At 44.6% G+C, this 26,171-nt stretch overlaps 1 protein-coding gene across 3 annotated transcripts; it reads right to left on the bottom strand.

The window, feature by feature from the left end:
- Window positions 1-27: 27 nt before the first annotated feature.
- On the bottom strand, window positions 28-26,162 carry prr12b (proline rich 12b). 3 transcript variants are annotated; one of them, XM_047037855.1, is made up of 17 exons: window positions 25,904-26,162; window positions 16,928-17,085; window positions 16,340-16,501; window positions 11,580-16,075; window positions 11,051-11,254; window positions 8,329-8,403; window positions 6,796-7,588; window positions 6,123-6,700; window positions 5,044-5,160; window positions 4,720-4,853; window positions 4,358-4,444; window positions 3,294-3,676; window positions 3,085-3,204; window positions 2,267-2,364; window positions 1,989-2,120; window positions 1,723-1,818; window positions 28-1,177 (listed from the first exon to the last, which is right to left on the bottom strand). In XM_047037855.1, exons 1-17 carry the CDS (start codon window positions 25,984-25,986, stop codon window positions 1,043-1,045), a joined length of 7,851 nt encoding a protein of 2,616 aa, XP_046893811.1. In that variant the 5' UTR covers window positions 25,987-26,162; the 3' UTR covers window positions 28-1,042. The 3 variants fall into 3 exon arrangements, 2 of the variants coding, with proteins under 2 accessions (XP_046893811.1, XP_046893810.1); XR_006957376.1 differs by lacking the exons at window positions 28-1,177; window positions 1,723-1,818; window positions 1,989-2,120; ... (2 more) ...; window positions 3,294-3,676; window positions 4,358-4,444 and adding an exon at window positions 5,827-5,969 and having other exon boundaries at window positions 5,044-5,725; XM_047037854.1 differs by lacking the exons at window positions 28-1,177; window positions 1,723-1,818; window positions 1,989-2,120; ... (4 more) ...; window positions 4,720-4,853; window positions 5,044-5,160 and adding an exon at window positions 5,347-5,969.
- Between the last annotated feature and the right edge of the window lie 9 nt (window positions 26,163-26,171).

Genomic DNA, 26,171 nt, shown 5'->3' with positions numbered 1-26,171 from the left:
TTGCATGGTACCAGTTATTCACGTCATTTTCATACTTTTTAGCAGATTTATTAGTTGTTGTCAAATACAGGAAGTTTCATGTACAGAAGAGGAAATGGGGATTTGACTGAAGAAGCTGTACAATATTTACAAACAAAAATGCTCTGTAAGAGTTTCAACAAATTATAATTATCATAATTAACAACAGATAAAAAAGACATACAGTAAACACGCTTTATAATCGTAAGTCCAACACTGACACACTTTCTTTCAGAAAGTGCGCAGTTACTTTATTTTTATTCTGGCATAAAATCCCTTTCTTATTGTCTTTTGAAGAACCAACAGAAAGAAGTTTGCTTAACTTTAAATACACTCCCCAAATTTAAGCAGACGGTAAATAAGGAACATCATACACTTGTTTGTTTCGTACCACTCAACTCTGCTCTTCACAACTTTTCCCCCTTCAGCTGTCAAAGGGGGTTATAGCCAAGGATTGTGGTTGGGCCATTTCATGTATACCCAAATCAAATATTATCATTTAAATCAATAACTGCAATCCCATCTGGGGACGATAATGTTAAAAATGTCCTTGTATAAATAATACAAATCATAATTATTAATACATATTTATATATTGTGTGTATGTATGCATGTTTGAATGTAAGTCACAAGAGTAGTTTCTCCTGTAGTGCTAGCCGATTCACCGTAGCCCTCCTGCTGCCCTCCACAGGTCAGGACAGAGCCCTTCACACATTCACAATTTTCACATTGCCTCCTCTGCTCGTCTTCTCTCATTGAGCCAAGAGATACTTTATAAGGGAGTAAACTAAGTGTTAAAAAGAGTTTGTGGCACAAATGTAAGTTAAAATCCATCCTTCTTAAAAAAAAGAAAAGACAAAGAACACCGGTTGTTTCCTCGCTGGGCGAGGACTGAGTGGGTTTAAAACGTCCGTTTTTTCTGTCTTGTCTTGGTACAGTCCTGTGTTCTCCGCTTTCAATCTCTTTTTGTCTCCCAATATGGTTTATTATGTCTTCTTTTCATTCCTGGCTAGTGACTTCCTGCTCAGGTGTTGGTGCTCAGAGTGAGCAGCTCTATAAAGGAGTTGAAGAGGGTCTCCAGCCAGCCCTGGTTGGCCATACATTGCTGAACTACCTCCTCCTGGCCAGGGTCCTCGGTCGCCTGCTCAATACTGTCCGTCTGTCAGATCACAGAAGAGAATTGGGGCTTAGTATACATAGGCATTATGCTACCACACCAGAGGTTTATTATTATTATTAAATTTACATTTAGTCAGTTAGCACACACCCTTATCCAGAGCGACTTACAGTAAGTACAGGGACATTCTCCCCGAGGCAAGTAAGGTAAAGTGCCTTGCCCAAGGACACAACGTAATTTCGCACGGCCGGGAATCGAACCTGCAGATTACTAGCCCAATTCCCTAACCGCTCAGCCATCTGATCCAGTTTTATTCCAGTGCACCATTTCTGTCTGCACCTTTACGTTGCTTTTTACTTTATTTTTTGCTTTTCAAAGTATCACATTCTATTATTACATGTGTGTTAAAACCACTATGTGAATTTCTCTATCAGTTAGCCAGTTACAGACATACTTCTTGCAACACTTTCGGGAAAAATGTATTTCAAAACTACAATGGTGTGAAAAGGTAGAACAGGAATAGCGAGGCTGTAGAAGAGATAGGGTAACCTTCAAAGAAGGTCACTGCTCATCCACACTAGTCTTACCTCCTTCTTGCAGTGCAGGAAGGTGTGGTATTTGTAGTGGTGGAGGGAATGATAAAGGCTGTAGATTCGACACGTCTCAGTAGAAAGCTTTAGATCCTGATGTTGAGAGAAAGAGAGGGAAGGATGGATAAAGTTACAACACAAATTGTAGTTTGATAAACTCTTTAATTTCTTAGCATTTTCCACCCTAGTATCAGAAGTGGAAAAACTTAAAAAAGGACGTGAACTAGCTATTTGGTGGGACAACACACATATTTGTTTCATACCTGTTGCTTGGGCATGCTTCTCTTGACCCGGTTTAGAGTTTTGCGGTTGTAGCCCTCACCCCCAAGGTGCAGTTTAACTGCTCCAGAGTCCAAGGTATCGGCCGTCATTTTCGGAAACATGTGTAGAACCTCCTACAGGGAAAGATAGATAGTGGTTTGTTGTTGAAGATTTCAGAACATAGAAGGGACAGACTGTTGGAGGAAAGTATAAAAATAATCAAATATTATCAAACAGATTAGAACAAGCCGGTAGAAATTGAAGGGGCGTACTAGCATACCTGGTGCTGAGCACTCATGTTGACTCTCCTCAACAGTCTCCTCTTCTGTTCGTTGAGGAGGCTGTCAATTTTCCTCATGGGCGGGAGGTACAGTTCATCTAAGGAAGGGTAGACAAGAGGACAAGTCTGTGTCACTTCCTTGTATTCCCAGGACTGACCTCAACTCCAACGTCACCCTCAGGTCATATTTTCCCTCTCGTTGTCATTCAACCACAAGTTCCCCTTTTCAATTGTGTGGCCTATGTGCAAATAGCGCATGTAGTGCATATATCATCTTCATAACGTTACTTACAGTGCCAATAGGGGATCTAATCGTGTGCATGTTCAGGCAACTTTTATAACGTTACTAAATAACATCATTAGGATATTCAGATGCCCCCACATCTCTATGTCCTGAAAACACTTGAGACGTAACTCTCGTCAGTTGACACCACAGGTACGTAACCATGACTTTGTGGAGACTAAAATAACATTGTGGTCACGTTCTGGAATGTTTTTTTGCTGGGACAACATCTTATCTCAAATACACCATCATAAAAAGGTGTAGGTATAGTTTGTGTTCTTAGGTATTCTTTGAAAGCTTCAAATCAATTTCAAACGTTTACAAAAGTTGCCATGCACACATACATCACTTTGCCTAACAGAAAACTACCCATTTACATTGCATTCATTCATTTATTAAGACCCTTTAACCCTATTCCACAAGTATCTCTCACACTAGAGCACTTCCCCTCTCTTTGTCACAAACTCCCATGGTTCTCTGTATCCATCTTGCCCTTCTCCTCCCTCCCCTCTGCCCTCTCCCTCCTTCCTCTGACCGTGTGTGTCCTCCAGGGCCTGGATCATGTCAGGGTCCAGGGCGGTGCTGACTAGCATCTCCACATAGCTCCTGAACATCTCCCTCATGGCCCGGCTGTTCATGCCACCTCTCACTGAGGCTGCAGGACAGAGAGAGTTTTATCACCATGATGTTGATATTTTACCATTAAATGCATTAAACATACATTACAATATCTGGGTCCCTCACCTTCATCCTCACTGGGCTGGTCAGGGGAGGAGTCGGAATCCGAGGAGGAGGGTATATCCTTCAACCACTTCTTCCTCTTCTTGGGCGGTGGTTCAGCTTTTATTTTCATAGGCCTTGCCCTAGACGGACGATCCACCTTCTTCTCTCCCCCTCTTTTCTCCTGCTCTCTCCCTAGCTCCAGTCCACTACATCTCCTCTCTACCTTCTCCACCTGATGTTTCTTCTCTTTCTCATCCCTTTCCCTCTGTTCTTTTTCCCGCTCTCTATCTCGTTGTTTCTCCTTTTCCCTCTCTGTCTCTTTCTCCCTTTCCCGGCGCTCTCTTTCCTTTAGTTCTCTCTCTTTCTCCTTATGTTCCCTCTCTTTATCTCGTTCCCGTCTTTCTCTCTCCTTCAGCTCTTTCTCCTTCTCTTTTTCCCTCCGTTCTCTCTCCCTTAGCTCCCTCTCTTTCTCTCTTTCCCTCTTCTCTCTGTCTTTCAACTCTCTTTCCTGCTCTTTTTCCCTTCGCTCTTTCTCCTTCATCTCCCTCTCTTTCTGCTCCCTCTCTTTCTCCTTCAACTCCCTCTCTTTCTCCTTCATCTCCCTCTCTTTCTCCTTTTCTTTCTTTTCTCTTTCCCTTAACTCCCTCTCTCTCTCCCGTTCCCTCCTCTCCCTCTCCCTCAATTCCTTTTCCCTTCTCTCTTTCTCCTTCTGCTCCCTTTCCTTCTCTTTCTCCTTTTCCCTTCTTTCTTTTTCTTTTAGCTCTTTCTCTTTTAGCTCCCTTTCCCTCTCCTTCAGTTGCCTCTCTTTCTGCTCCCTCTCTCTCTCCTTCAGCTGCCTCTCATTCTGCTCTCTCTCTTTCTGTTCCCTCTCTTTTTCTCTTTGCCCCTTCTGCTCTCTTTCCTTCTCTTTTTCCTTGTCCCTTTTCTCTTTCTCCTTCAGCTCCCTCTCTTTCTGCTCCCTCTCTCTTTCTCTCAGTTCCTTCAGCTCCCTCTCTTTCTGCTCCCGCTCCTTCTCTTTCTGCTCCTTCTCTTTCTCCTTCTGCTCCCGGTCTCTTTCTCTCTGATCCTTCTGCTCTCTCTCCCGCTGTCTGTCCTTCTCTCTGTCATCTCTCTCCACTCTGGGAGGAGTCTGACTGAGAGCAGGAGCTGTTGGCTTAGGGAGGGACTGGCGCCTGTCAAGAGACAATCAGAAGAGTCACAGTTTAGACTAACTCATGATTGGCTGAAAGGTTCATTATATCAGGGCCTGACATCCAATTGTTGTGATTTGGCTACGTCAATTAAATACAATTAAAAGTCATTTATATTTCAAATAGTAAAAAAGCAACTCAATATCCATAGAACTTTCACAATGTTTTAAAGTGTATTCATAATATATATACATACAATGTATAACTGTTACGGGTCTTATTAGGTTGTACGGGTATGGCCATTGAGACTGACATACCTCAAAGTGAGACCAGGTCTGTGCCAGGGCTTTCTTGAGCAGACTCGAACATAATCCTTTTTATTTACATTCTCTAAGAACTTCACATACAAGCGCTGGTACCGCATTTTTGCATCACCAAAGTAACCCAGATACTAGATGGGAAAAGACAAGAAAAAAAGCCACTTAACACCTAAACACACTTAAACACAAAAGTCACTTTCAACTGAATAATAAAAAGCATCAGAATTTTCTTTGTCCAATACAATGTTTTTTTTATACAAGATCTATTACCAGCCTTAAAGGGAAGCAACAAGAGTGGTCTTAAACAGAATGTGGACTCACATTGCTAGTGGCACAAAACTGTCTCTGTCCATCCTTGATCTCTGGGCTGAACTTCTGTAGCAGGGCCTTCTGGACCCTCCAGATGGGGGGGGGTTCCCGGCCTGTCTGTAAGGCCATCTGGATACACACAAAGTAGTTTGTCAGTATGTGTGTGTGAGAGTTAAACAGAACAGCAGCTAAAACACGATTCATTTGCTGCAACAGCTAATTCACCAAACCCTGTGTGGCATGGGTGGTCTTTGTGCAGCGCCATCACTCACTTAACACGGCAAGCATTGGGGGAAGTCCCTTCACAGGAAGAACAACCAGTCATCTTCATCAACAAGAAATGGACCCCATACAGAATGCCGATATACGGCCGTCGAAAGAGAGGCCCTGGCCATCAAGTGGTTGGTCGATCAGTTGCGTTACTACCTCTTTGGACGTAATTTCCTACTAGTCACCGACCATGCCCTCCTGGAATAGAAGGCCATGGCAAAGGACACAACGCCAGAGTAATGCGTCCTCCTTGGAATGGCGCATCATTTGGGGGGCGAGAGGCTGTGACGTGGGTGGTCTCTATGCTGCCCCAGTGAACAATCACTCACTCATAACGGAAAGTACAAGGACCCAGGAGCGCAAGGATACATCGGGCAGAGGCGGATGAGGCACAGATGACCCCAATGACCCCTGATCAGCCATCCTATAACGGAGGATCCAACAGAGGTCCATGAAGAGAACTGGTAAGAGGACAAACTAGAAATTGTATTCTAACAAGTAGATTTTACAGAAGAGAAACTCAACTGCCCAGGCACCACGGACATTTCGCAAACTGTTTGCTGCAGCGCAAGGTCTGATCGCCAGCTACCCTCTCTGAGCTCTCCCAATAAATCACGCTCTCCGAGGCTTTTGTGATCCACCACGGTGTTGTGCATATTTCGCCACATCTGTGACTCCCAAAAAACATTTATTATATATAAGGTAATAATTCAAAGTAACTGTGAATGTATAGATATGAACAAATCACCTATAACAGTCTTGAAATGAAACCCACCACATTTTAGCCAGAAGCACCATACGCCAGGCAGTCTGCTGCTCACCTTGAGTGTGCCGATATCTTCAGTCCGGACCACAAATTCATCCCTCTCCCGAAAGATGCCCTCCCCACCACTCTCACTGTCCTCCTCCTCGCTCTCACCAGCGATGGCAGCGTTCGCCTGCTTCTTAGCAAGATGAAGCGAGGTGATCTGGGGGGTAGGTGCGTCCTCCGGGGTGGGGGGCGATGGTGGGCAAGAAGAAGGGGAGGAGGAGGAGGGCTGGGCAGTCTCTGGGTCCATGTCTGGGTCCTGGTCCTGGTCAGGAGGGGAGGAGGATGGAGGTGGTGTGGTGGAGGAGGAGGGGGGGAGGGCAGGCAGAGGTGGAGAGGATGGCGAGGGGAGGACTGGTGGGGGGTTGAAGGGGGTTGGGGAGGAGGTAGCACGGTCAGGATGGAGCTGTAGAGGGTGCAACGCTCCCTGGAGTTCCTGCTCCTCCTCCTCATGGTGCTGTGGGGGAAGAGGTGAGGGGAGGGACAGTGGCGGGGGAGGGAGGGGGGACGGGGAGGAAGAGGTGGGCGGGGAGAGGGACAGGGATGGAGGGGAGGGTGGCGCTGGGTCAAGGGGAGGCCCAGATGGGGAGTCTGTAGATAGGAGAGGAAATCAAATATCAGAATATTAAGAAAGAAGGCTAGAGAGAAAGACCAAAAAGATGGACACACACTAAAATGTTGATCACCTTCCACTTTAGGAGCATCTAGCATTGCAAAGTCATGGTCTCTCTCTTCTTCGTCCTCCTCCTCTACGAGTCTCCTTTCTACACTCTCCTCTTCCCTCTGCTCATCCTCCATCTCTTCCTCCTCCTCCTCTTCCTCTTCCCTCTCTTCTCTATCCATGGCCTTAGGCTGATTCTGCTCTTGGGACTCTATATGAGGCTGTGTGTCGTTGTGGGTGAGTAGCTGCGTGTGTGTACGTTCGTTTCCCTCAACCTCCATATGGCCCACATAAGTCTGTGCCTGTGCAGGTGGGGTGACTGGCATGGATGGGCTCACAGGCCGGACTTGTGGACTGGACGGGGAAGGTGTGCGCAGGGGTGGAGCCACAGCAATGGCAGCGACCAAAGAGTGGGGCGTGTCGTAAAGGGCAGAGATGGCCGAAGAGATGCTCTTCTGGAGGTCCTGGTTTTTGCTGACAGAGTCCTCCTCATCGGAAGAAAAAGAGGGCAGTGTCTCCAGGTTCCTCTTCAGTTCCTCATCCAGACGCTTGCAAGGGCTGGGGCAGTTGCCAAGGGCTAATCCCTCCTCTCCTTCCCCTTCCCCAAATGCTGGTGGTGGAGCCAGAGGTGGCGGAGGAGGCGGGGATAGCGGGCGGATGCCACCCTTCAAAGAGATGGTGTCGGTGGACTGAGCCTCTCCCACTGGACTCAGGCCCTGCAGGCCTGACCCTGGTCCTCCAGGCTGCTTCTTTCCTGTCTTGAGAAAGTCCAAGAAGGAGGCCATGAAGCCAGGCTTAAACTCTGTTTTGTCATCCGCCTGGAGCATTATGGCAAGAGGAAAGGAGAAGAAAGCAGACAAGTCAATAAGAGTAAATAAAATTAGGATAAGGAACATTCGCTTGTACTCAAATCATTTAATAATTAACATAATCTAATAATATTAAAGCCATAGTATCAACTAACAGATTTTTCAATCTTTATACAATTATTATTGTGGGGGTTGCAAAATTTCTGTTGACCTAAATTGAGGACGTTTACTATAACCAACAGCAGGGGGAGTCAAAGAGCACCAAACTATAATTGAGTAACCGTGGCAACAGCTACCCTGGCAACAGCCTTCTCTTTCCTTTCCCCCTTTCTCTTGTTTTGTCAGTCAGAAAGGTCTGGCCGTCAATCACTGCTCAAGTCTCAATTTCGCCCTCTATTGGCATCTAACATGCACACACAAACCCTCCTCCCACCCTCCTTAAAACAAAACATTAACAGGTTTTATCTTCTGTGCAGTGCATGATCTTCATATTTTTTTTGTTTTGGAACAAATATCACCAACTCCCTACATATCTCTTTAGTGACAGCCAGTGCAAATTGTTATTCAGAGATATCTTAGTTTCAGAAGCTTTTTGCCCACCTCTAAAATTGAGATTAAGGTAGAGTCTATGGGTTTTCGCTGCACAACTGAAGGCACCTCTGAGTTATGACTTGCAAATATATGACTTATGAATTATAAATTGTACTATGAGCCAGGTTGTGATGAGTTGTAGGATTCTGGAAACTTACTGAACTGGACAGTTTCTGCATAGCGGCCCAGGCTTCTGGTGTGATCTGATCCTCAATGTCTCTGTCCCATGTCATCTGTGTTGAAACATCAAAGGAAGACTGCTGTACACAAACTGCATTTTTGGGGGTGAGTTTTTTGTTTAATGTAAACTACACCTATGCTGATTGGATGGTGTAGACAACAAAAAATACAAGCATTGTCCATTTCAAGATATGCCCAGTTCAATTCAATTATAACTGAAAAAGGTAAAAGGGGGTTACCCTGTTCACATGACACAAGACCATACTTTTATGTACCTATATTGGAAACAATATTTCTGTGGCCTGCATGCTACAAAAGGCTAAATTAAAGCCCCTGGATCATAACAAATGGTTTAGATTGGAAATACTGGTTTAATATTTAGTGCTTGGGCAGTGGCTTGATTAAAGGCAGTGGTTTGATATTTAAACTCACCTGTTACATTTAGCATATTCAATCAGATAATAGAAAGACAGTGAGGTGAGTGTGGAGATATAAAATGGGACATTTTTCCTTTCTCCTCTTTACCCCCTCAGCCTGTGCAAATTGCACTCACAGTCCACACCTCATTTCACTGGGCACTTTCCTGCATTCACATTCTCTCTGTTGCTGAGGCAACTACCTACCGCCATCTTACTTTTACTGCAACCAACTAGGAGACATAAACAGATGGAAATCAGAACATTTACCTCAGACAAAAGACCGTCTCGAGCACCACTCAATACCTCCATGATAGACAAAGCAATAAGGACACGTCAGGGAGCAACCATCAAGATTTCACTGATGTCTTCGATTTTCAGTGAAATTAAAAATAATTGTTAATAATTTGGGGTCCAATTACATACTACTACCTATTAAACAACAAATTTATCTTTCAGGCAATAAATGGTAAGATTTTAGGAAAGGTGTTTCCTCAGAAATAACCCTTGAGCTCCCTCCAAAGTGTATATAGTATGACCCTCCCTTTTCTTGACACCCTTAGTGCCATTTCTAAAGAATCCACAGTGAAATTAACATTAAATTGACTTCGACAATATATTATTAAAAAGTCAGTAAAGAACCATTTTAACTGTATTTGCCAGACAAACAAATAACATTATATTTGTAAGCAGAGACTAATCTAAGATTCCTACACATCCCTACAGCAGAAACTGTAAGCAACTGTGAGAAGTATACACAAATACTTTTCCTGCTAGTCAGATAGACTCTGAAGTCAATGTTTCGTCAAACAACAATGTGAGTTATGCGTGGACATACAGGAAGACATGGCTAAAGGTCAACCAGATTTGTGAACATAATCCGTAGCTGTGTATTGTCGCTTTCCATGTTGTCTGTAGCTCGTGAAGTGTGGAAACACTTTGTTGCTTTTATGGATCTCGTCTTGTTGTTTTTTGTTCTATGTTGCTCTATCTGTATGCTATGTCTTGCTTGTCCTATGTTGCCCTGTGTGTGTTCATTGTTCAATGACTGTTTGTTTGTATTGTAACTGTTTTTAATAACTTGCCCAAGGACTGCGGTTGAAAATTGGCCGGCTAGCTAAAACCGGCATTTTTACTTAAAACGTTGATTAATGTGAGCTGTCCCTGTAAAAATAAATGAAATAAACAAACAAACAAACAATACGGAGAACAATAATAAAATGAGAGTTAAAAAAAACTAACCATATTTATATTGTCAAAGTCAGATTATACCGGTGAAGCCTTCTAATCGTTGTGACTGAAGAAATAATATGTCTTGCAGACAGATCGTATCAACTAGGTATATATAAAAATTAGTGGTGGGCATAGATTAATTTTTAAAATCTAGATTAATCTCACTGTAATCTTGGCGTTAATCTAGATCAATCTAGATTAAAATGGCTCATTTGAATTCTGTCGAAGGCATTCAGAATATGTGTGCTACCCAAATAATGACTAAAAGTAAGTCTTTGAGAATGGGTTTCTCAAGCCAGGTGGCGCATTAGACCAGGGGTTCATCTCCTGTTTCCAAAATGCATCACAAACTGCTTGAGAAAGCTGTTCTACTATGATAATTGGTGATGAAAATAAATTATGTTCAATAAGATGTACTTGTGTTTATTAACTGTTTATTAGATTAGTTAGCTTGGCTGATAGAGCTGTGCTGACAGGCTTGCCTCGGTTGCACTCAAACATAATAGTTTGACGACGACTCTTTCCCTGCGCTACATCAGTGCTTGGCCCGGCATCTTCCGCATTAGCTAAGGGATGCTTTGCGTTAAGGTGGTATTTTTGAGACTGGAAGAACTCTTACCGTAAACTAATTCCGCATAGCACAAGGTGCAAACAACCTTTGTCTTGTTGAGGTTTCCATTGGGAAGCTTCTTAATAATAGTTTTTCCCTGAAGCAAACCAGGCGGCTTCATAGCTGAATCCATGTTAGCACGTCACGTTTGATGTGATGATTTCATACACAAGGCATACACACAGGTCCGAAGACTCCTTCTCGCCCCCTACAGTGCAATTCGGCTAGGTATACATCCGCGCTAAAATATCAAGGTGAAAGTCATCATAGCTTGCGTAGTATAGACCCAGCTCCCAACACAACTTTGAGAATAGATTAACGATAGATTAACGCCCGATAAGAATCTCACGTTAACGCAGCACGTTAACGCCGATAACGGCCAACAAATAATACAAATAAATTAAAAAATCACATCCCACATTATACCCGGTTGCATCTCACCTCTTGGGCTTTCTGCTTGATCTTCTCCTGGGACCGATTCATGTCGCTTTTGTTCATGTCAATCCCAGCTGTTGGTCCAGGACTCAAGCCAAGGGACGGAGCGGAGCCCACCGAACCATCAGACAAAACCGGATCAGTGCTGGACAGAGAGTCTGTCCTCAACAAGGAATCTGAAGGAGGTATCGAGGGGATAGGAAGCTTTATCTGTAAGAGAGGTAAGGAAATGATTATGGGGGATAGGGGTAAGGATACGTAAAGGCCGATATGGGTAGCAAAACAGTGTTTTGATGGGTAAACATGACTCAATGGTGATCAATTGTCAATTAATGAAGCTCCTGTCTCCATTCTTTACCCATTTTTATTTCATGCTTTGCATTGTTGGAGTCATTAGCTACCCAAATATTATCCAGTAAGCTCGCTTGACAGCTACTTAATTTTGAGATTTGTATTGCAGGCAAAACTACAGGGACACACAAATAAAGTAATGCATGGATTTTCCAAATTGATCCAAGTTCAGGAAATAAATTACCTTTATAGGCCTGATGGGCTCTTGATGCTGGGGCTGTGTTTGTTGTTGTTGCTGTTGTTGTTGATGGTGCAGATGTTGCTGTTGGAGGTGTGAGTGTTGCTGTTGCTGCTGATGCTGGTGATGCGTTGGTTGGTGGTGGTGTTGGTGTGGGTGGTGTTGAAGTTGTTGCTGTTGGTGGAACTGCTGATGTTGATGATGTTGTTGTTGTTGATGTTGTTGTTGGTACTGAAGGTTTGGTACTTTGTTCATGTCTCGGTGCATCTCCATCATCCCTTCATCTCTCCTGCCACGACCCCTGCCCCGCCCTCGCCCCCTACGACTTTCACCGCCCACTGCTCCCATCAGCCCCCTGCAGTAAGAGGGCTCTGGGAGAGGACGGATGCGAGGTCGCCCCCGTGGCCGTGGTGGACCTTCGCGTTTGGGTTTTGTTGGCTTCCGGCCTCTTTTCTTGGGACCGTCATGGGGAAGAAGCTGCGGAGGGGGGCCTAAAGAGGCGTATCCTGTGTTGTGGCAGAAGTCCATGTCACCCATCAATGGGCTGAGGCCACCTACACCAGATGCAGCACCCTTCCTGCAGCTAGACACCAGGTCAGGAAGCAGGTCAGGGAGGCGGCGACTGTTGAGGCGAATGTCGGCCGGCACATTGGCCTTGTCCTCATCATCCTCAAACTCGTACTCCTGAGCGTAGTTCTTCTTGGCCTGGGGCTGCGGTTCACGCCGCTGCTTCAGAAGGTGGAAAGAGCTGGTCTTTAGCAGTTTTTTGGGCCGGGATGAGCAGAAGATTGGAGAAGTTAGCCCCCCTGCCCCTCCACCCTGGCCTACTATCATCTTGTTGACAGAGCCATCTGCAGGAACTCCAGTTGGACCACCCATACCAAGGCCAGGGGTTTGAGACTGGATCAATCCAAGCTGTTCAGTGTTTACAGTGGAGGGTAGCTCGTGGGTCTTTAGAGTGTCCAAATCCAGGTGCATGGTCCCGTTTCCAGCTTCTGAAAGACCGTGGCAGTACTGACCATACCCTTGGTCGCTATGGTGACCCATCATGTCATAACCACCTCCTCCACCACCTGCCTTGATTGCTTCCAGGCCCTCTTGCCCCTGCCCACGGACTTGAGGGATGCCGTCTTGTACCCCGTGGCCTGCCCCAACACCACCCGCACAGCTAGACTTGTATTCATCAGAGCAGAACATGTCTTCCATGCCTGGGAAGAAGGATCGGTCTTCGTCCTGGAGTAGGGAATCAGGGAAACAGATGGAGGTGAGAGGCACAAACCTCTGCTGCTGCTGTTGAGCTTGGTTCTGGCCCCCTTTCCCCACTGGGCTCACTGTGTCAAACTGGTGATCTTTGAGCTGCTCCAACTGGGATTGTGAGAGCTGACCCTCTTGGTCCCTTTGTTGAGGCTGCTGCTGCTGTTGGGACCCCACATTGGGCGTTAACTGGTGGGCGTGTTGGTGGGCATGGGGATGTGGGAGCTGGTGGTGAGGGTGGGCTTGCTGTTGGTTGTGGGCATGGGGATGGGGATGGGCATGGTGCGGGTTGAGGTGGTGCAGGTGAGAAGGCGCAGAAAGGCCCAAGTCAGGCTCAGAGAGAAAGTCATGAAGCTCTGACGCCGTTTGTTGGGGATGGTGATGGGCTGGCAGCCTATGCTGCTGCTGTCTGTGTCTATCGCTGCCACCCCCTTCCCCTCCCCCAACCCCAACACCTCTTTCCGAAGCCCCTCCACTGTCTCTACTGTTGGCCCGTGATAGGGAGCGCTCCAGCATGTCCAATGGGGAGACTGAGTTCTGGCTGGCTTGATCTCTAGGCTGGGCTCCCCGGCCATAGTGGGCCTCTAAAGCCTGAGACTGGAGTTGAAGCTGCAGCTGAGAGGACTGGGACTGAGGGTGGGTGTCGACCCCGCCTGACCCTGTCCCTCCAGATGACCCCAGCAGAGCTTGCTGACTCATTGGGTGCTGCTGCTGCTGAGGAGGAGCTTGCTGGGCGTCCATCTTGTTGCGGGTGGTATGGGACAGGACAGACTGGAGCATGTGTGCGGTAGGCGGCTGCTGGGGTTGGTCAGGAGAGGCGTCCATCATTGAGAGGGAAGACTGGGACTGCCGTGGCTGCTGCTGGCCGTCGGGAGTCTTGCGCAGGTATGGTAATTCTGATCGATCAGGGGGCTTCTTAAGCTCCATGTGGGGGTGACCATGGGCGTGGGCATGTTGGTGAGTATGTTGGGAGTGCTGGCCATGCTGGGGATGGGGATGCTGTTGGTGATGGGGGTGTTGCATGTGTGGGTGTTGCGAGTAGGGGTCACCCCGTCCATAGTGTACCACTGATCCCAGCGAGTCATGTTGGTGTATGTGGGTGTGCTGGAGGGAGTCACCGCCCACGCGACCCGAACCTACGCTAGACAGCACCCGCTCGTTCTTTGATTGCTGCTGCTTCTTCATTGACTCCAGGTGGCTCTCCAGCCCGCCACCACTGCCCCCCACAGCTGCAGCTACAGGTACCGTGCTGTTGGTGGCACTATTAGTGCGGATGACACTCTGGAGGTGATAGCGCTCTTCAGAGGCCTTGTTCATGTCGTAGGCCAGCCCTTTGCCGGAGTCTCTGGGCTGAGACATGGCCTGGGGAGGTTGCTGCTGTGGGGGCTGCTGCGTGTGGTGCTGGGAGGGATGGGGAGAACTCTGGGCGTGTAACAAGTGCTGAATCAGGAAATCATCGTCATCGTCTTCATCCTCGTCTTGGGAGCGCTCCATTCCCAGCATGTCAGAATCTGGTTTAGGCTTGGGGGGTGTGGGGTGGTAGCTTTGCTGCTGGGGAGCCCGATTATCGGGGTATCCTTGTGGCGAAGATAGGAAAGCAGGCGAAAGGACAGAGGAGAGGAATTTGCTGCCGCCCGGTCCCCCAGGAGACTGGGCAGGGCGGGCCGGGGCGGGGGAGTGTAGTCCAGGTCGAATAATAGCAGAGTTGTTGGATGGGGAGGGGCTGGAGTCAGGCAGGTGATAGGAGCCTCCACCCCCACTCCCTACACTGCTTGCCGCACCTGCCAGTCCTGCACCCCCTCCTCCTGCAGCACCTCCGCTGACCCCTGAAGCAGGGCCGCTTCCCGCTGACCCTCCAGCTCCTCCAGAGCCCAGGATCGCCGGGGAGTGTCCTTGGCTCCCGTAAACCAGGGAGGGACTGCCACCTCCTCCGAGGGAGGCCGGCAATGAGCCATACCCTGAGTCTGTCCCATAGACTACTTCAGCAGAGAACGAGCGAGCCCCTGGCCCTAAGCCTCCATAACCCTTCGCAGAGCCTCCCGTTCCAGAGCTCAAGTCCTGGGCCCGAGGAGAGCTGAAGCCTCCATAGGGCTGGGTGAGGTGTGAGGGAGGGGGCTGGCTGGGGGAGTAGGATTGTGGCTGAGGCTGCTGCTGCTGCTGCTGGGGAGGAGTCTGGCCAGGGACGCCTGGATTGGACTTGACGGAAGCAACAGGGGCGCCATAAACAGAGAGACAGGGCTTGGTTGGGGGCTGTTGGACAGGGGTGGAGGACACTGGAGGGGGTGGCGGTGGTGGGGGGGGAGGAGGCGGTGCAGACTGGGAAGGAGCCTGTTGTCTTGAAGGGGCAGACGATGAGCTGGAAGCAGGGTTGGGGTTGGAGTTTGAGGATGAGCTGGAAGAGGTTGAAGAGGTGGAGGATGCTGAGGGGGGGGTGTGGGGGGTCCGGGAAGAAGAGGACGCAGATCCTGAGGAGGAGTAGCCGCTACTGGAGCTTGAGCTTTTGGCCCCCTTGGATCCTGAGGAGGAGGCCGAGGAGGTGTAGGGGGTCTGGATGATGGGACGGTACACCTGCTCGGCCCGGGACGAGGATTTGGCATCTGAGGACGGACTCTGGTCACCCAGAGGACTGCAAGACACTCCTCCATGCCTGTGATGTGCCATCTGTTGGTAACCAGTTGCCCCACAGCTGAGGTAGTGCTGCAGGGGGTGGGGTGCCGAGGAGGAGAGCTGTGACTGGGCTGGAGAGGAGCGCTGGTAGTGCTTGATGACGCTGTCCTGACGTGGGACGGCCCTCTCCTGCGGGGGCTGTGGTGGCGGGGCCGGCGCAGAGGAAAAGACAGAGGCATTGTACAGCTGAGATGACTGGTCTTGAAGCTGAGAGGACAGCAAGTTGAACTGGGGAGGGGGCAGGTGACGACCGGAGGGGTTGGACGGGGCCTGTGGTGGGGGCCCTGTAGGGTCCTGAGTCCCTCTGTATGCAACACTTTGCGAAGAGAGCAGCCGATCAAAGCCTAAACTGGACTGGGAGGATGTCTTAATGTGCAGTAAGGGGTCATGGGGGGACAGGAGCCCGTTGGTGGTAGGGTTGAAAGTGGGTGTGTCCTGTAGGGAGAGGGATGGGGTGAAGGACCGTCCGGAGAAAGAGGCTGGGTGTTGATAGGCTGACAGTGCTGATGAGGAGGGAAAGGAGCCAGATCCAGGGAGGGCACCAGAGATGAAAAGTTCAGCTGGGTTTGGTGTGTGCATTGCTGTGGGAAACAGAAAGGGAATGACAAACAGTAGGTGGCAAGAAATTCCAAATATATTTACAGATATTTGTTAATGTGCAATGTCAATTAGCAATTGTTTAAGACCTGGATGTGTAATATGTTATGTTTGGTCCTTCCTATGATGAAACAGATCAATAGATTTGTTTGCACTGTAACTTCATAGAACAATATTAACAACACCAATTAATGATCAATTGAAACCCCCATCTACATCCCAATGAACACACACATACACGCACTCACCAGTTTGCCAGGAGGGTGTGCGGAACTGAGAAAGGAGAGAAGAAGCCGAGGGGGGGGGCTGTGGTGTCCGGGACTCCAGCGCAGAAATCAGGTTCATGACAGACGGGTCAGGGCCAGAGGCACTGGCGTGGTGTAGCCCTGCATCAAACAGTCCTGACAGTCCTGAGGGAGAAGGTGCCAGTACAGTCAACCATAACCACCTGGACAGTCAGTCTGAGTAGGAACTGATTATTCAAGGAATAAGGGAAATGACAGGTAAATGACACTCACACAAACACAGTTATAGCAGTCCTGTACTGAATTATTGTACTTCAACCATCATTTGACTTGCGTTGAATCAAAGGTGACAATCAGTACGACAGGAAAAACACCTATTTTGTAGTAAATATCATCATATATTTCTTATTTTGTAAAATATATCACCATATCTAACAGTAATGGAGAAAAAAAAGAAAGAAAAAATATCACTGGTGTAGACTTTCAGGGAAGCATATGGAACCAAACAACAATATCAATACCTTCTTTGAAAAGCTATAAAGGATGGAGGCCCCCATATATTTCACAAACCCCTTGGTTAGTTGACCTTACCTAGGCTCCGCCCAGCCGCTCCCCAAGCTCCACCCTGTCCAGAACTTCCTGGGTGGTGATTGGTTGCATAGCCCTGCAGAGGGTGGGGTGTGCCATAAGCCTGGCGATGGAGAAGCTCGGAGTCTGGATGGGAGGACCTGGAGCTCCCATACACCAGGCTGAAATCAATTAAGGAGAGAAGAATATTTTTATTAATTTATGTGATAAATGGCTCAAAAGCGCCTATATGGAAGGGGTCAGTTATATCCAGATTTTGACTCCGAGGTGTGCAGTTGCATCTGATATATTTCTGTTAGTTTATAGAGGCAACTCATCAAATACCCATCCTCCTGTGTCCATGGTGTGGTGTTCAGGCTAACACACATTGGTACCAACAGTACTAATTGCTTTAAATTGGCATAGTGCTGGTTGGGTACGGAGTAATTAAGTTTTTCCAAAATATGAACATTCTTATTCAACTTCCTTATCTTTATTATACTGTGCTGGATTGATACTACTGTTTTTCAAACGAGATAGCATCCTTTTTTTCACTGGTACCTTCAGGGGCTCCGTAGAATTGACCTATCGCTAAGCCCTGCCCCAGCCCTGAGTTTTAGCCGTCAAAAGGGACTTCATTACGCAATGAATGGAGGGATACGTACATAATTTAACATTAGATATGGTGGATGACAAACTTAAATTGGAGGCGAGAATTTACAGATCTCAATGCACAGGGCCGGCCTAAGCCTTTATGGGGCCTTAAGCAAAATTGATTTGGGGGCCCCTCAGCGTCGCTTATCACTGCCGATTAAAACAAAAGAATATATACTTTTTACATAATACATTAAACTGTAATTCCATTTGCTCTTGGAGCATTTACTCTTGGAGCAGCTGCTTAATTCGCTTATGCCTTGGTCCGGCCCTGTCAATGCATGAGGGAGAAGCTCATCTCATGGTCAATCACGATATCCTGAATCGTGGATATCCAATACTTTGCAATACCAGCATTGTTGATGCACGGCATGGTTAGATTAACTACACTAATTTACCTTCAGTAATTTAACTAATCTGGATAGGCAATGAGAAGTAAACCTACGTTTATTAGTTTATTTACAAGCATAGGCAGTGTCCTAACTTTCTAGCTAGTGAATAGTTAGCCAAACGTTATACGTAGCTAATAACGTTAACCGTTAGCTAGTTTAAAGGGCCGATTGACTGAGTTTTTGGGGTATTTCACACTGTTCCTTAAGGCCTCCGAATAGGGTATGTAACATTGGTTGGGTTGAAAATGGCCAGGGTGCTGTTCTATGCCCCCTGATAGATCCTCTGAAATGTTCCCGGGAAAAAAAGCTAGCTTTTCTCCTTTTATGGTATGCTCATTAATATTTAGATAAGCTGCGCGCTGATTGGTTGGTTTTCAACGAGTGCAGCTGGGGAGCATACGCAGCCTATGCTAAATGCTTTGATACCCAAATAAATGTCCTGGTGCACGTAACTCTGCCAGGCTATTGCATTTTGTATTTCTGTCGATCAATTACATATTTCTTGTTAGTTAGCCTACTGCATCCCATCAGCGCTAAAGTGTAGCGCTACCCTTTCCGTTCAGAGTTAATGTAATGTGTTTTTGAGTTAATGTAATGTCGTTTTCCATTTGGGGGAGCTTGTTTTTGTATTGGGGGGAGGTGAACAAGTCATCCGATTTGGGGGGAGTTGACCCGATTCGGGGGGAGTGTTTTCATTTGGGGGATGTACTCATATTAGGGGGGGTGATTTGCACTTCAGGGCCACCGTACAGAAGGGCTGATTAAAAAAGACACACTCCCATAGTAAATTTTGCCAACATAGAATTGCCTTTAGTTAACATAGGCTAATTGTCCTGGCAAAAAGTTGGGCTGCTTAAGTTTAAGTGGAAATGGCCTGTTGGTAGAATTATTGTTGTTTTGGCTGTCAATAAACTTTGAATTCAAAAATGTGATCAACCCTTGTGGACTGTCTGTTTGTGATCTATTAGGTATCGACATGGAATCAGTATCGTTTCAGTTTCAAGTAGGCCTATAGTTTCGGTATTGAGTATTGTGATACTAATCTTGGTATTGGTCTCAAAGTCAAAATGTTGGTATTGTGACAAAACTACCCCAACACATCTGACACACAAATATACGATCTTCTTGCCAGCTAATGCATGCTCCAACTTCTATGGAACAATTGGTCATTTATTTTAATGTATTTAAAATAATACTTTTGGAGTGTATAAAAAGGTAAACAAGCTGCTTTTCCTATGCACTGTATATTGACACCCTAGGCCTATTAGGTGAGAATAAAGAGATAATGTAGAATGGTCGACCCCCCCATTGCTTATCCAACTACAGGCAAGCTTTCTGGTCGTTCACATTCCATCAGCAGTAGCAGACAGTTATAGCCGGACAACAAAACCACAAGACAAGCCCAATAGTTTTTTCATTGATGAAAGTGTGGTGAGCTGAGTGCGTATCCGACTCCTCTTCAGACACTGTGCTAAGTTTAGCCACAGCACTGCTAGCATATGCCACTCTGACTCAGACTTCAGACCAGCCACCACTGTGTGTGTGCATGGGTGTATGTGTAATTGGTGTGTATGTAAAAACAGCTTGTGTCCTCATATTTGAATATGTTTCCAGTACATGGTAGGGAAATATTTGTTGAGCTATAGCCATGGGAATTATCTGTATAAATGGACTTTAGCTGGTGATTTATTTTAGTGATCACCTTACTTAATTCACACACACACAGTTGTGGCTAGCCTGCATCTCAATTAGATAATTTATTTTACTTTTAGTATGCAGCTGCCCTTACAAAGTATGTACTGTTGCATGCAGGATGCATACAAGAGAACCAACTACTTTATCATAACATTGTGCCTTGAACTTTGACCCTGTTGCTTATACAGTACTGTACAAAAGTAAAGTAAAAATTATTTAGGGAATAATGAAATGAGACAACTAAACACAAAAAATTCACTTTTATACTGCTGCACGAATACTGAAGATTTTTTAAATATAAGACAGTATTAATATAAACAACCCTGGGTGCCTAAGACTTCTGCACAGTAAGACACAATATTTTTAAACATTGTTGAAAGAATGATTGGTGCTACATTTTTACCTTGAAGATACAAAAGAAATGTGAGGCTGACCAGAGACGTGCATATTGTCAGTAGGCAACCAGTAAAGCTCTGCAGTTGTTACTTTGTAATTTGTGTCGTTCAGTTGATGTGACACATTCCACCATGCAAAGGATTGTTGGCCAGAATTGCCAGTTAAGCACATAGGGTATGTTGTACAGCACAGCATTTTCAAATGAGCACCTAACCTCTCTGTTCACTACATGTTCCCCACATTTGCTTCTTGTCCAGCTTACTCTTCTCTTTCCATCTCTTTTCCTCCTCCATAAAAACGCCCTCCTCTCCTACACTACCACTAAGTAATCCCGTAACACACAGTGAAGTGAGCCTCAGTCCTTAAGACTGTGAACAAGCAATTGAAAGAGAAAGGGGGGTGGAGTCAATTGATCTTTCATTTAGATGGACTCACAATCAAGTACTGTTTATTTACAACTGGAATTTATTTTTAAGCAGGCACTTGAATTTAGATATTCGATAAACGTCATATAGATATTTTAAAGCAGAAATTGATGAAGTTTGTTAGAAAAAATGGGTTTTGGTAGATACAATGAGCATCAAAGAACACTGCACAATAACACATTTGGTGCTATTTTGTAATGTCTTCCAGCATTTTGTATTGACATTAAAGAATAACTAAAGTCAAAATGCATTGATTCACCTTATGAACATATTCCCTACTTTATTGAGGAATGTATTTAACCAACTCCACAGCACTCTTTTTTTAAAGTTGTTCATTAGTGTATTCATGTGTGTCATGCAGGAAAGCTGTCAATGTCTGGTCTTGATTCTCGGCTTTCCTTTTGCAGACTGTTGTTGAGCAGTGACAGTTTGAGAAACACAGCAGTGCTAATGCAAATTAAAATGCAACAATGGCCCAAATCAACAGTTAGATTTTTCAGTACAAAAGCCTTCTCAACCCATTGAGACGGCCAAGGAAGACTACTCAAAAACTCAACCAGATGTAGGCCTTCATGAGTCCATATATATCATAAGAAGAAAGACTACATTGGCAGAATCTTGAACCATGCCCTTCACAATGCAAATCACTTGTGCGCCTTAGGAGCAAAAAGGTCGGGTTACGTTTATCCAAAAAGAAACTAAATTATCCTGTAGAGTTCTGAAATGATATGTGATAGACATGAGATGAAGAGTAACTTATGCAAGAGTGTTGAAATGAAGAACATGTTAAACATGGTGGAGTTATGCTTATGGTTTAGAAATGGCTGTCACTGGAAGTGTCTAATTTATCTTCCTTGATAAAGCAATTGCTGATGGCAGAAGCTTGTTAAATTCTGAAATGTACAGATCTTTTTTTGAGATACAACTAAATGTCAACAAATTCATTTGTGGAAGCTTAATCATGCAGCAAGATAAATGATCCCCAGCCAAGGTAGCCTAATATCCAGACCTAAATATAATTACGCTTGCTTAAATAAATAAATAAAGGAAAAACTAAACAAATTGAAGACTCCTGCATTATTATTATGATATTTCTTTGACTGTGCACCTTCACAGTCAAAGAAAGGTCATTTAAAACAATGTTACTTTCTCTGCTAGATTTAAGACCTGAAGCTATATTTTTGTGCTAAAGAGTTGTGAAATTTCTGTCTATTTGGTACAAACAATCACACTGTGACGATCAATTTATGGCAGGTTCTTAACTCCAGGGGCCAAATGTAAGAAGGCGCTTATGCGTGAAAATGGGTTCAGAAACATGTGTATGGGTGTTTCTACACAATTTCAGATTTATGAAAGAACCTCTGCGCACTTTAGAACCCATGCGTACGTATGTTTTTTAATTTGATACAGCGACACACTGTGACCAAAAAGCAGAGAGAAAGTGCATGCATTACAATTGACAGTTTTACGTGATCTACAATGGGAGAAATTGTAGGCTATTTACAAATTATGCCAATTACCTTGCTTTAGCCTATTTAGCCAGAAAGAAAATGTATGAATTTTGGCCACAAATGAGTTACTCCAAATGTGATCTAGATAAGGATCATTTATTGTCATTCCCAAAAAAATGGTCCATGAGCTGGAACGAAATTAAGTACTGAGGTCCAGTTAAAACCACTCACAAATAAATAACTAAACTGCTCATCATAAATAAATACAATAGATACAGATAACCAATCATACACACACATAGATACATAGTAAAAGAACCTGAGAAATTAGCAGCATAGTAAAACAATTTCAGTGTAACTTTTAGATCAAAAGTTCAGTTTGTCTGTTATGGAGTGTGGCAGAGTTAATAAGTCTGACAGCTTCTGGGAAGAAGCCGTTCTTTAACCTGGTTGTTCTGGTTCTGATGCTGTGCAGCCTCCTGCCTGAGGGGAGAGGGACAAATAGTCTATTGGCAGAGTGGGAAAAGTCATTCATAATGCTGGTAGCCCCAGTCCTGCATCTGTTGATGTATGTGTCACCGATTGCCGGGAGACTATATCCAATAATTTTCTCTGCCATCTTAACCACACACTGCAGGGCCTTCCTATCTGTATATTTGTCATATACTATTGGTGCGGAATACTTTAGAGCTTTTGGAGGACATCGCCAATGGGATATTAAGGCGAGCGGGAGTTCAGGAATTGTGACGATTTATTGGCCCACAATGTTGACTGGTTGACAAACCGTTCTAGATATCCTCAAGCTATTCTTTTGAAACTCTGTACTGAGTGAGCTGGGCCCTGTGTTGGAATGCCCAACAAAAGTCAAGCAAATCGAATGTAAAAGTTATATAATATATATATATATCGATATATATTATGCCACAAAGTACCATCCCATTCTTATTCAAAACACTTTGAGCCCTTGCAGCCTCTTGCACTCAAGTCACTTACAGGTGAAGTCAATTAAGTCTGTGAGGGTTCATGGTTTAGGGGGGACATTGGGATTGGACCGATGAAAACAAACGTGTGATATTGGTCGCATATGCAGTGTTCATAAATCTGAGAACAACGTTGCGCAGGCTATGTAGTTTTCCGGTTATCTCCATAGGCGTACTTTTACCGATGAATGTACAGAGTTTGAAACATTTGACCCCAGGTCACTTGAAATAAGTGCATTTTTTATAAATACATTTTATGAAATTCAAATGTTATTTCTTCGTGTTGGATTTCAAAAATATTTTCCACATTTGATTCAAATGCACATATGCTGCTAAGCAGCAAAAAATATATATTGTGTGGCACATGGGCGTGGGATGCAATAAGATACCTGGACCACATCACTAAGCTTCTGGGCTTGGAGATGCCCTTGACTTTGGGCTTTAGCCATAAAACCACTGGCGGCTTGTTTGGGTCTACTCCAACACAGTGGATGTGGCAACGGAAGGGCATATCTGATGGGGAAAGGCTGGACGAAAGTAAATAGCTTTTTCAAATTGACAAATGGAAAACATGTTATATTTTACCATGGCAGCATGTTCTTTTGAGCTTATGCTTTGAGGCAAGCATGCTTATGCAAAATGTAGCAAATGTTTACACATATGGATACTATGCATTTTCTTTGTTAAATTATTGGGTTTGTGAGATGATGTAGGCTATGAGTCATCTACACATTGGGGCACATTTAACTTGAAACTCAAAAGGCAAAACATATGTAGGCCTATTGATTCATTTCATTGTACAATAATAATAGACAAACCATTATAGGCTTTATAGGAATTAACATTTCAATAAATTGTATTGTATGCATTTGTTTTAATGTGTAGCCTATAGAGTAAGAAAAATACATACAATGAGACGTCTGTGTGGTGCAAGATTGACAAGTTAGGGTAGGAAATAAATAATAATAATATATGTGAGATAACAATAGGGAGCCTTGCTGAGAGTAAGCACAACTAATTATGGATACTCCTCTACTAGAAGGCCTATTAACTGTCAACTCAGACGATAAAGCACATATATCCACGAGGCATATCCAAATTAACATTTCAGATGCTTCTGTGTAAAAAAAAATATATATAACAATAATAATAAAAACACAAAACCCTGATTAAACCAACTGTGGGCTTTTTCTTTGGAATATGGAAATTAATGCAAATTAAATATGGATTGCCTTGCAAACCATTGCCTTCTCAATGCTTTATCAAGGACGTGAATATCAAGCTCAAGCAACAAAGTAGCTAGGCTAGGCTAGCATGGTCTACCAAGATTGATTTGGTTGTCAAGGCGACTGGTAATGTGCGTGGCCAGGTCGCCTTCTTTCAACTGTAAGTAGGCCTCTATACCGACAGACTGGGGCATTATAATGAACTGCTATTTTAACTTGTAACAGGGTTTTTAACAATAAGTAACAAATGTTTTGTCAATATTGGGTGTTTTCTTAAGATGCCACTGCGCAATGAAAGACACTTGCGATACTCCTTACACAGTAGCCTCTCTGCTAGCTTGCTTGTCACATCATGGTTAGGCTACAGTCCTTGTCGCTATGCCAGCTAAGCTAACTATTTATACCAAGCTAGATGGCAGTACCTGCTACTAGCAAACATTATCAGGCATGGTTTGCAATTACTTTAATTAAACCCTAATCTAAAAACTCTCAATGTCAAAAAATGAATGACATTCGTTTAAGACGATTCACATCCAACATGCTAGTTTAGCTAGAGATTCTCAGTGAATTGGCATTAGCTTAACGTGTATGTCTGCAGTATAGTACCCAGTTTGTTTCTTTTGGATTAGCTAACGTTAGCTAGCTGGTTCACTAGCATTGCTAGTGTGTACCTAGCAATTATGGTTTCGCTGGCTAACGTTCGAGTGAAAATGCATACTGAACATAGCAACACAACATAGTATGTTTTGATTCTTAATATGGGTATTGTAGCTACCTCGCAAGGTAGATCCTGATATTAAATCATCCTGATTTGGTCGTTGAGATGTCGTTGGAACAACGATATTTCATTAATTACATTCGATAATTATTAATTAGACTATGCAGTCCATTAATTGTACTACAAGTACTAGTAACGATACTGTCAAGATTGCTAGTATGATAACTCGTCTAGCTACTGGGTTGCAGTCATATTTTGAAGGCGTTTTATAAGGAATAATGCAAATATGATATTTATTATTACATGTTGGCTATTGTGTATAGTAAATACAAAAACCGTCGTTCAAGTTTATTTCATTGGGTAATAGCTAGATAAAGAAGACGCTTAACGGTTATACGACGACAAAACCACCACTGCACCATACTTCGACTCGACTTTGCAGCACCTAGAGCCATTGCATTTCTGAACAGTGAGTGAGCTAGACTAGTAGCTACTTACAGTAGCCATGCAAGCTGCCGACAGTAGCTAGCTTTCAACCATCACATTACCAAATGTATTTGATTTGTAGGAGGTAGCTAGCGAATTAGCGCCCGTAATTGTTTTGTAAATATTATACATGGAATAATTTATAAGCAAAGCTCAGTCTATTAACATTAAACAGCCATTTAAATTTAATAATTTATTTTCATCAGACAGGATTTTTTTCTATTTTTATTTATTTTTGATAATACGTTCGATAGCAAGCTGTATCCTCAAACCCATCCCCCTCTTCTCGCCCTACTCCCCCCTCTTTTCTGTCTCGGTCTACCTTCAGTATCACGCATTAACTCTCAATCGCATTCCTTGCATTTTCAAGACACCCGTTCCTTGCTAATGCAATACAAATGGCTGTACCTGAGACTTTCAAACAATTGAGTGAGCAGACCTATGTATATGAATGCAGTGAGAGCGATAGAGGGAGCACGAATTGCAATGCCTCTATCGGCATGGGCATTGTTACAGCAAGCTAAGCATGTTTATGCATCCAGTGTATGGGTGCACATGCAGGGGTACAAATGCTTACCTTGCCTTCGCCGATCTCTCGTAACTCCATCCCGTTCCAGCGCCCAAATCACCGAATCCTGTACCAGGATAATTTCTATCCATTAAAGAAAAGACGAGGGATGAAGATGGAGAGATTGTGAAGGGGAAGGGGAGGGAGGAGATGTCTTAAATTATCGTAGCCTACGCTATCACTCCCTGTGTCTTTTTTTCCTCTGCTCAGGGTCTGTTTATTTCTCCCGTTTCACGAGCAAGTCCTCGAGACTAGGACCAGCGCGGAGGGGGAGAGG

This window comes from Hypomesus transpacificus, chromosome 17 (genome assembly GCF_021917145.1).
Source record: "Hypomesus transpacificus isolate Combined female chromosome 17, fHypTra1, whole genome shotgun sequence".
NCBI lineage: Eukaryota > Metazoa > Chordata > Actinopteri > Osmeriformes > Osmeridae > Hypomesus > Hypomesus transpacificus.
Note: the sequence above shows the minus strand (reverse complement) of the source record. Positions and strands in the feature narration are given on the sequence as shown.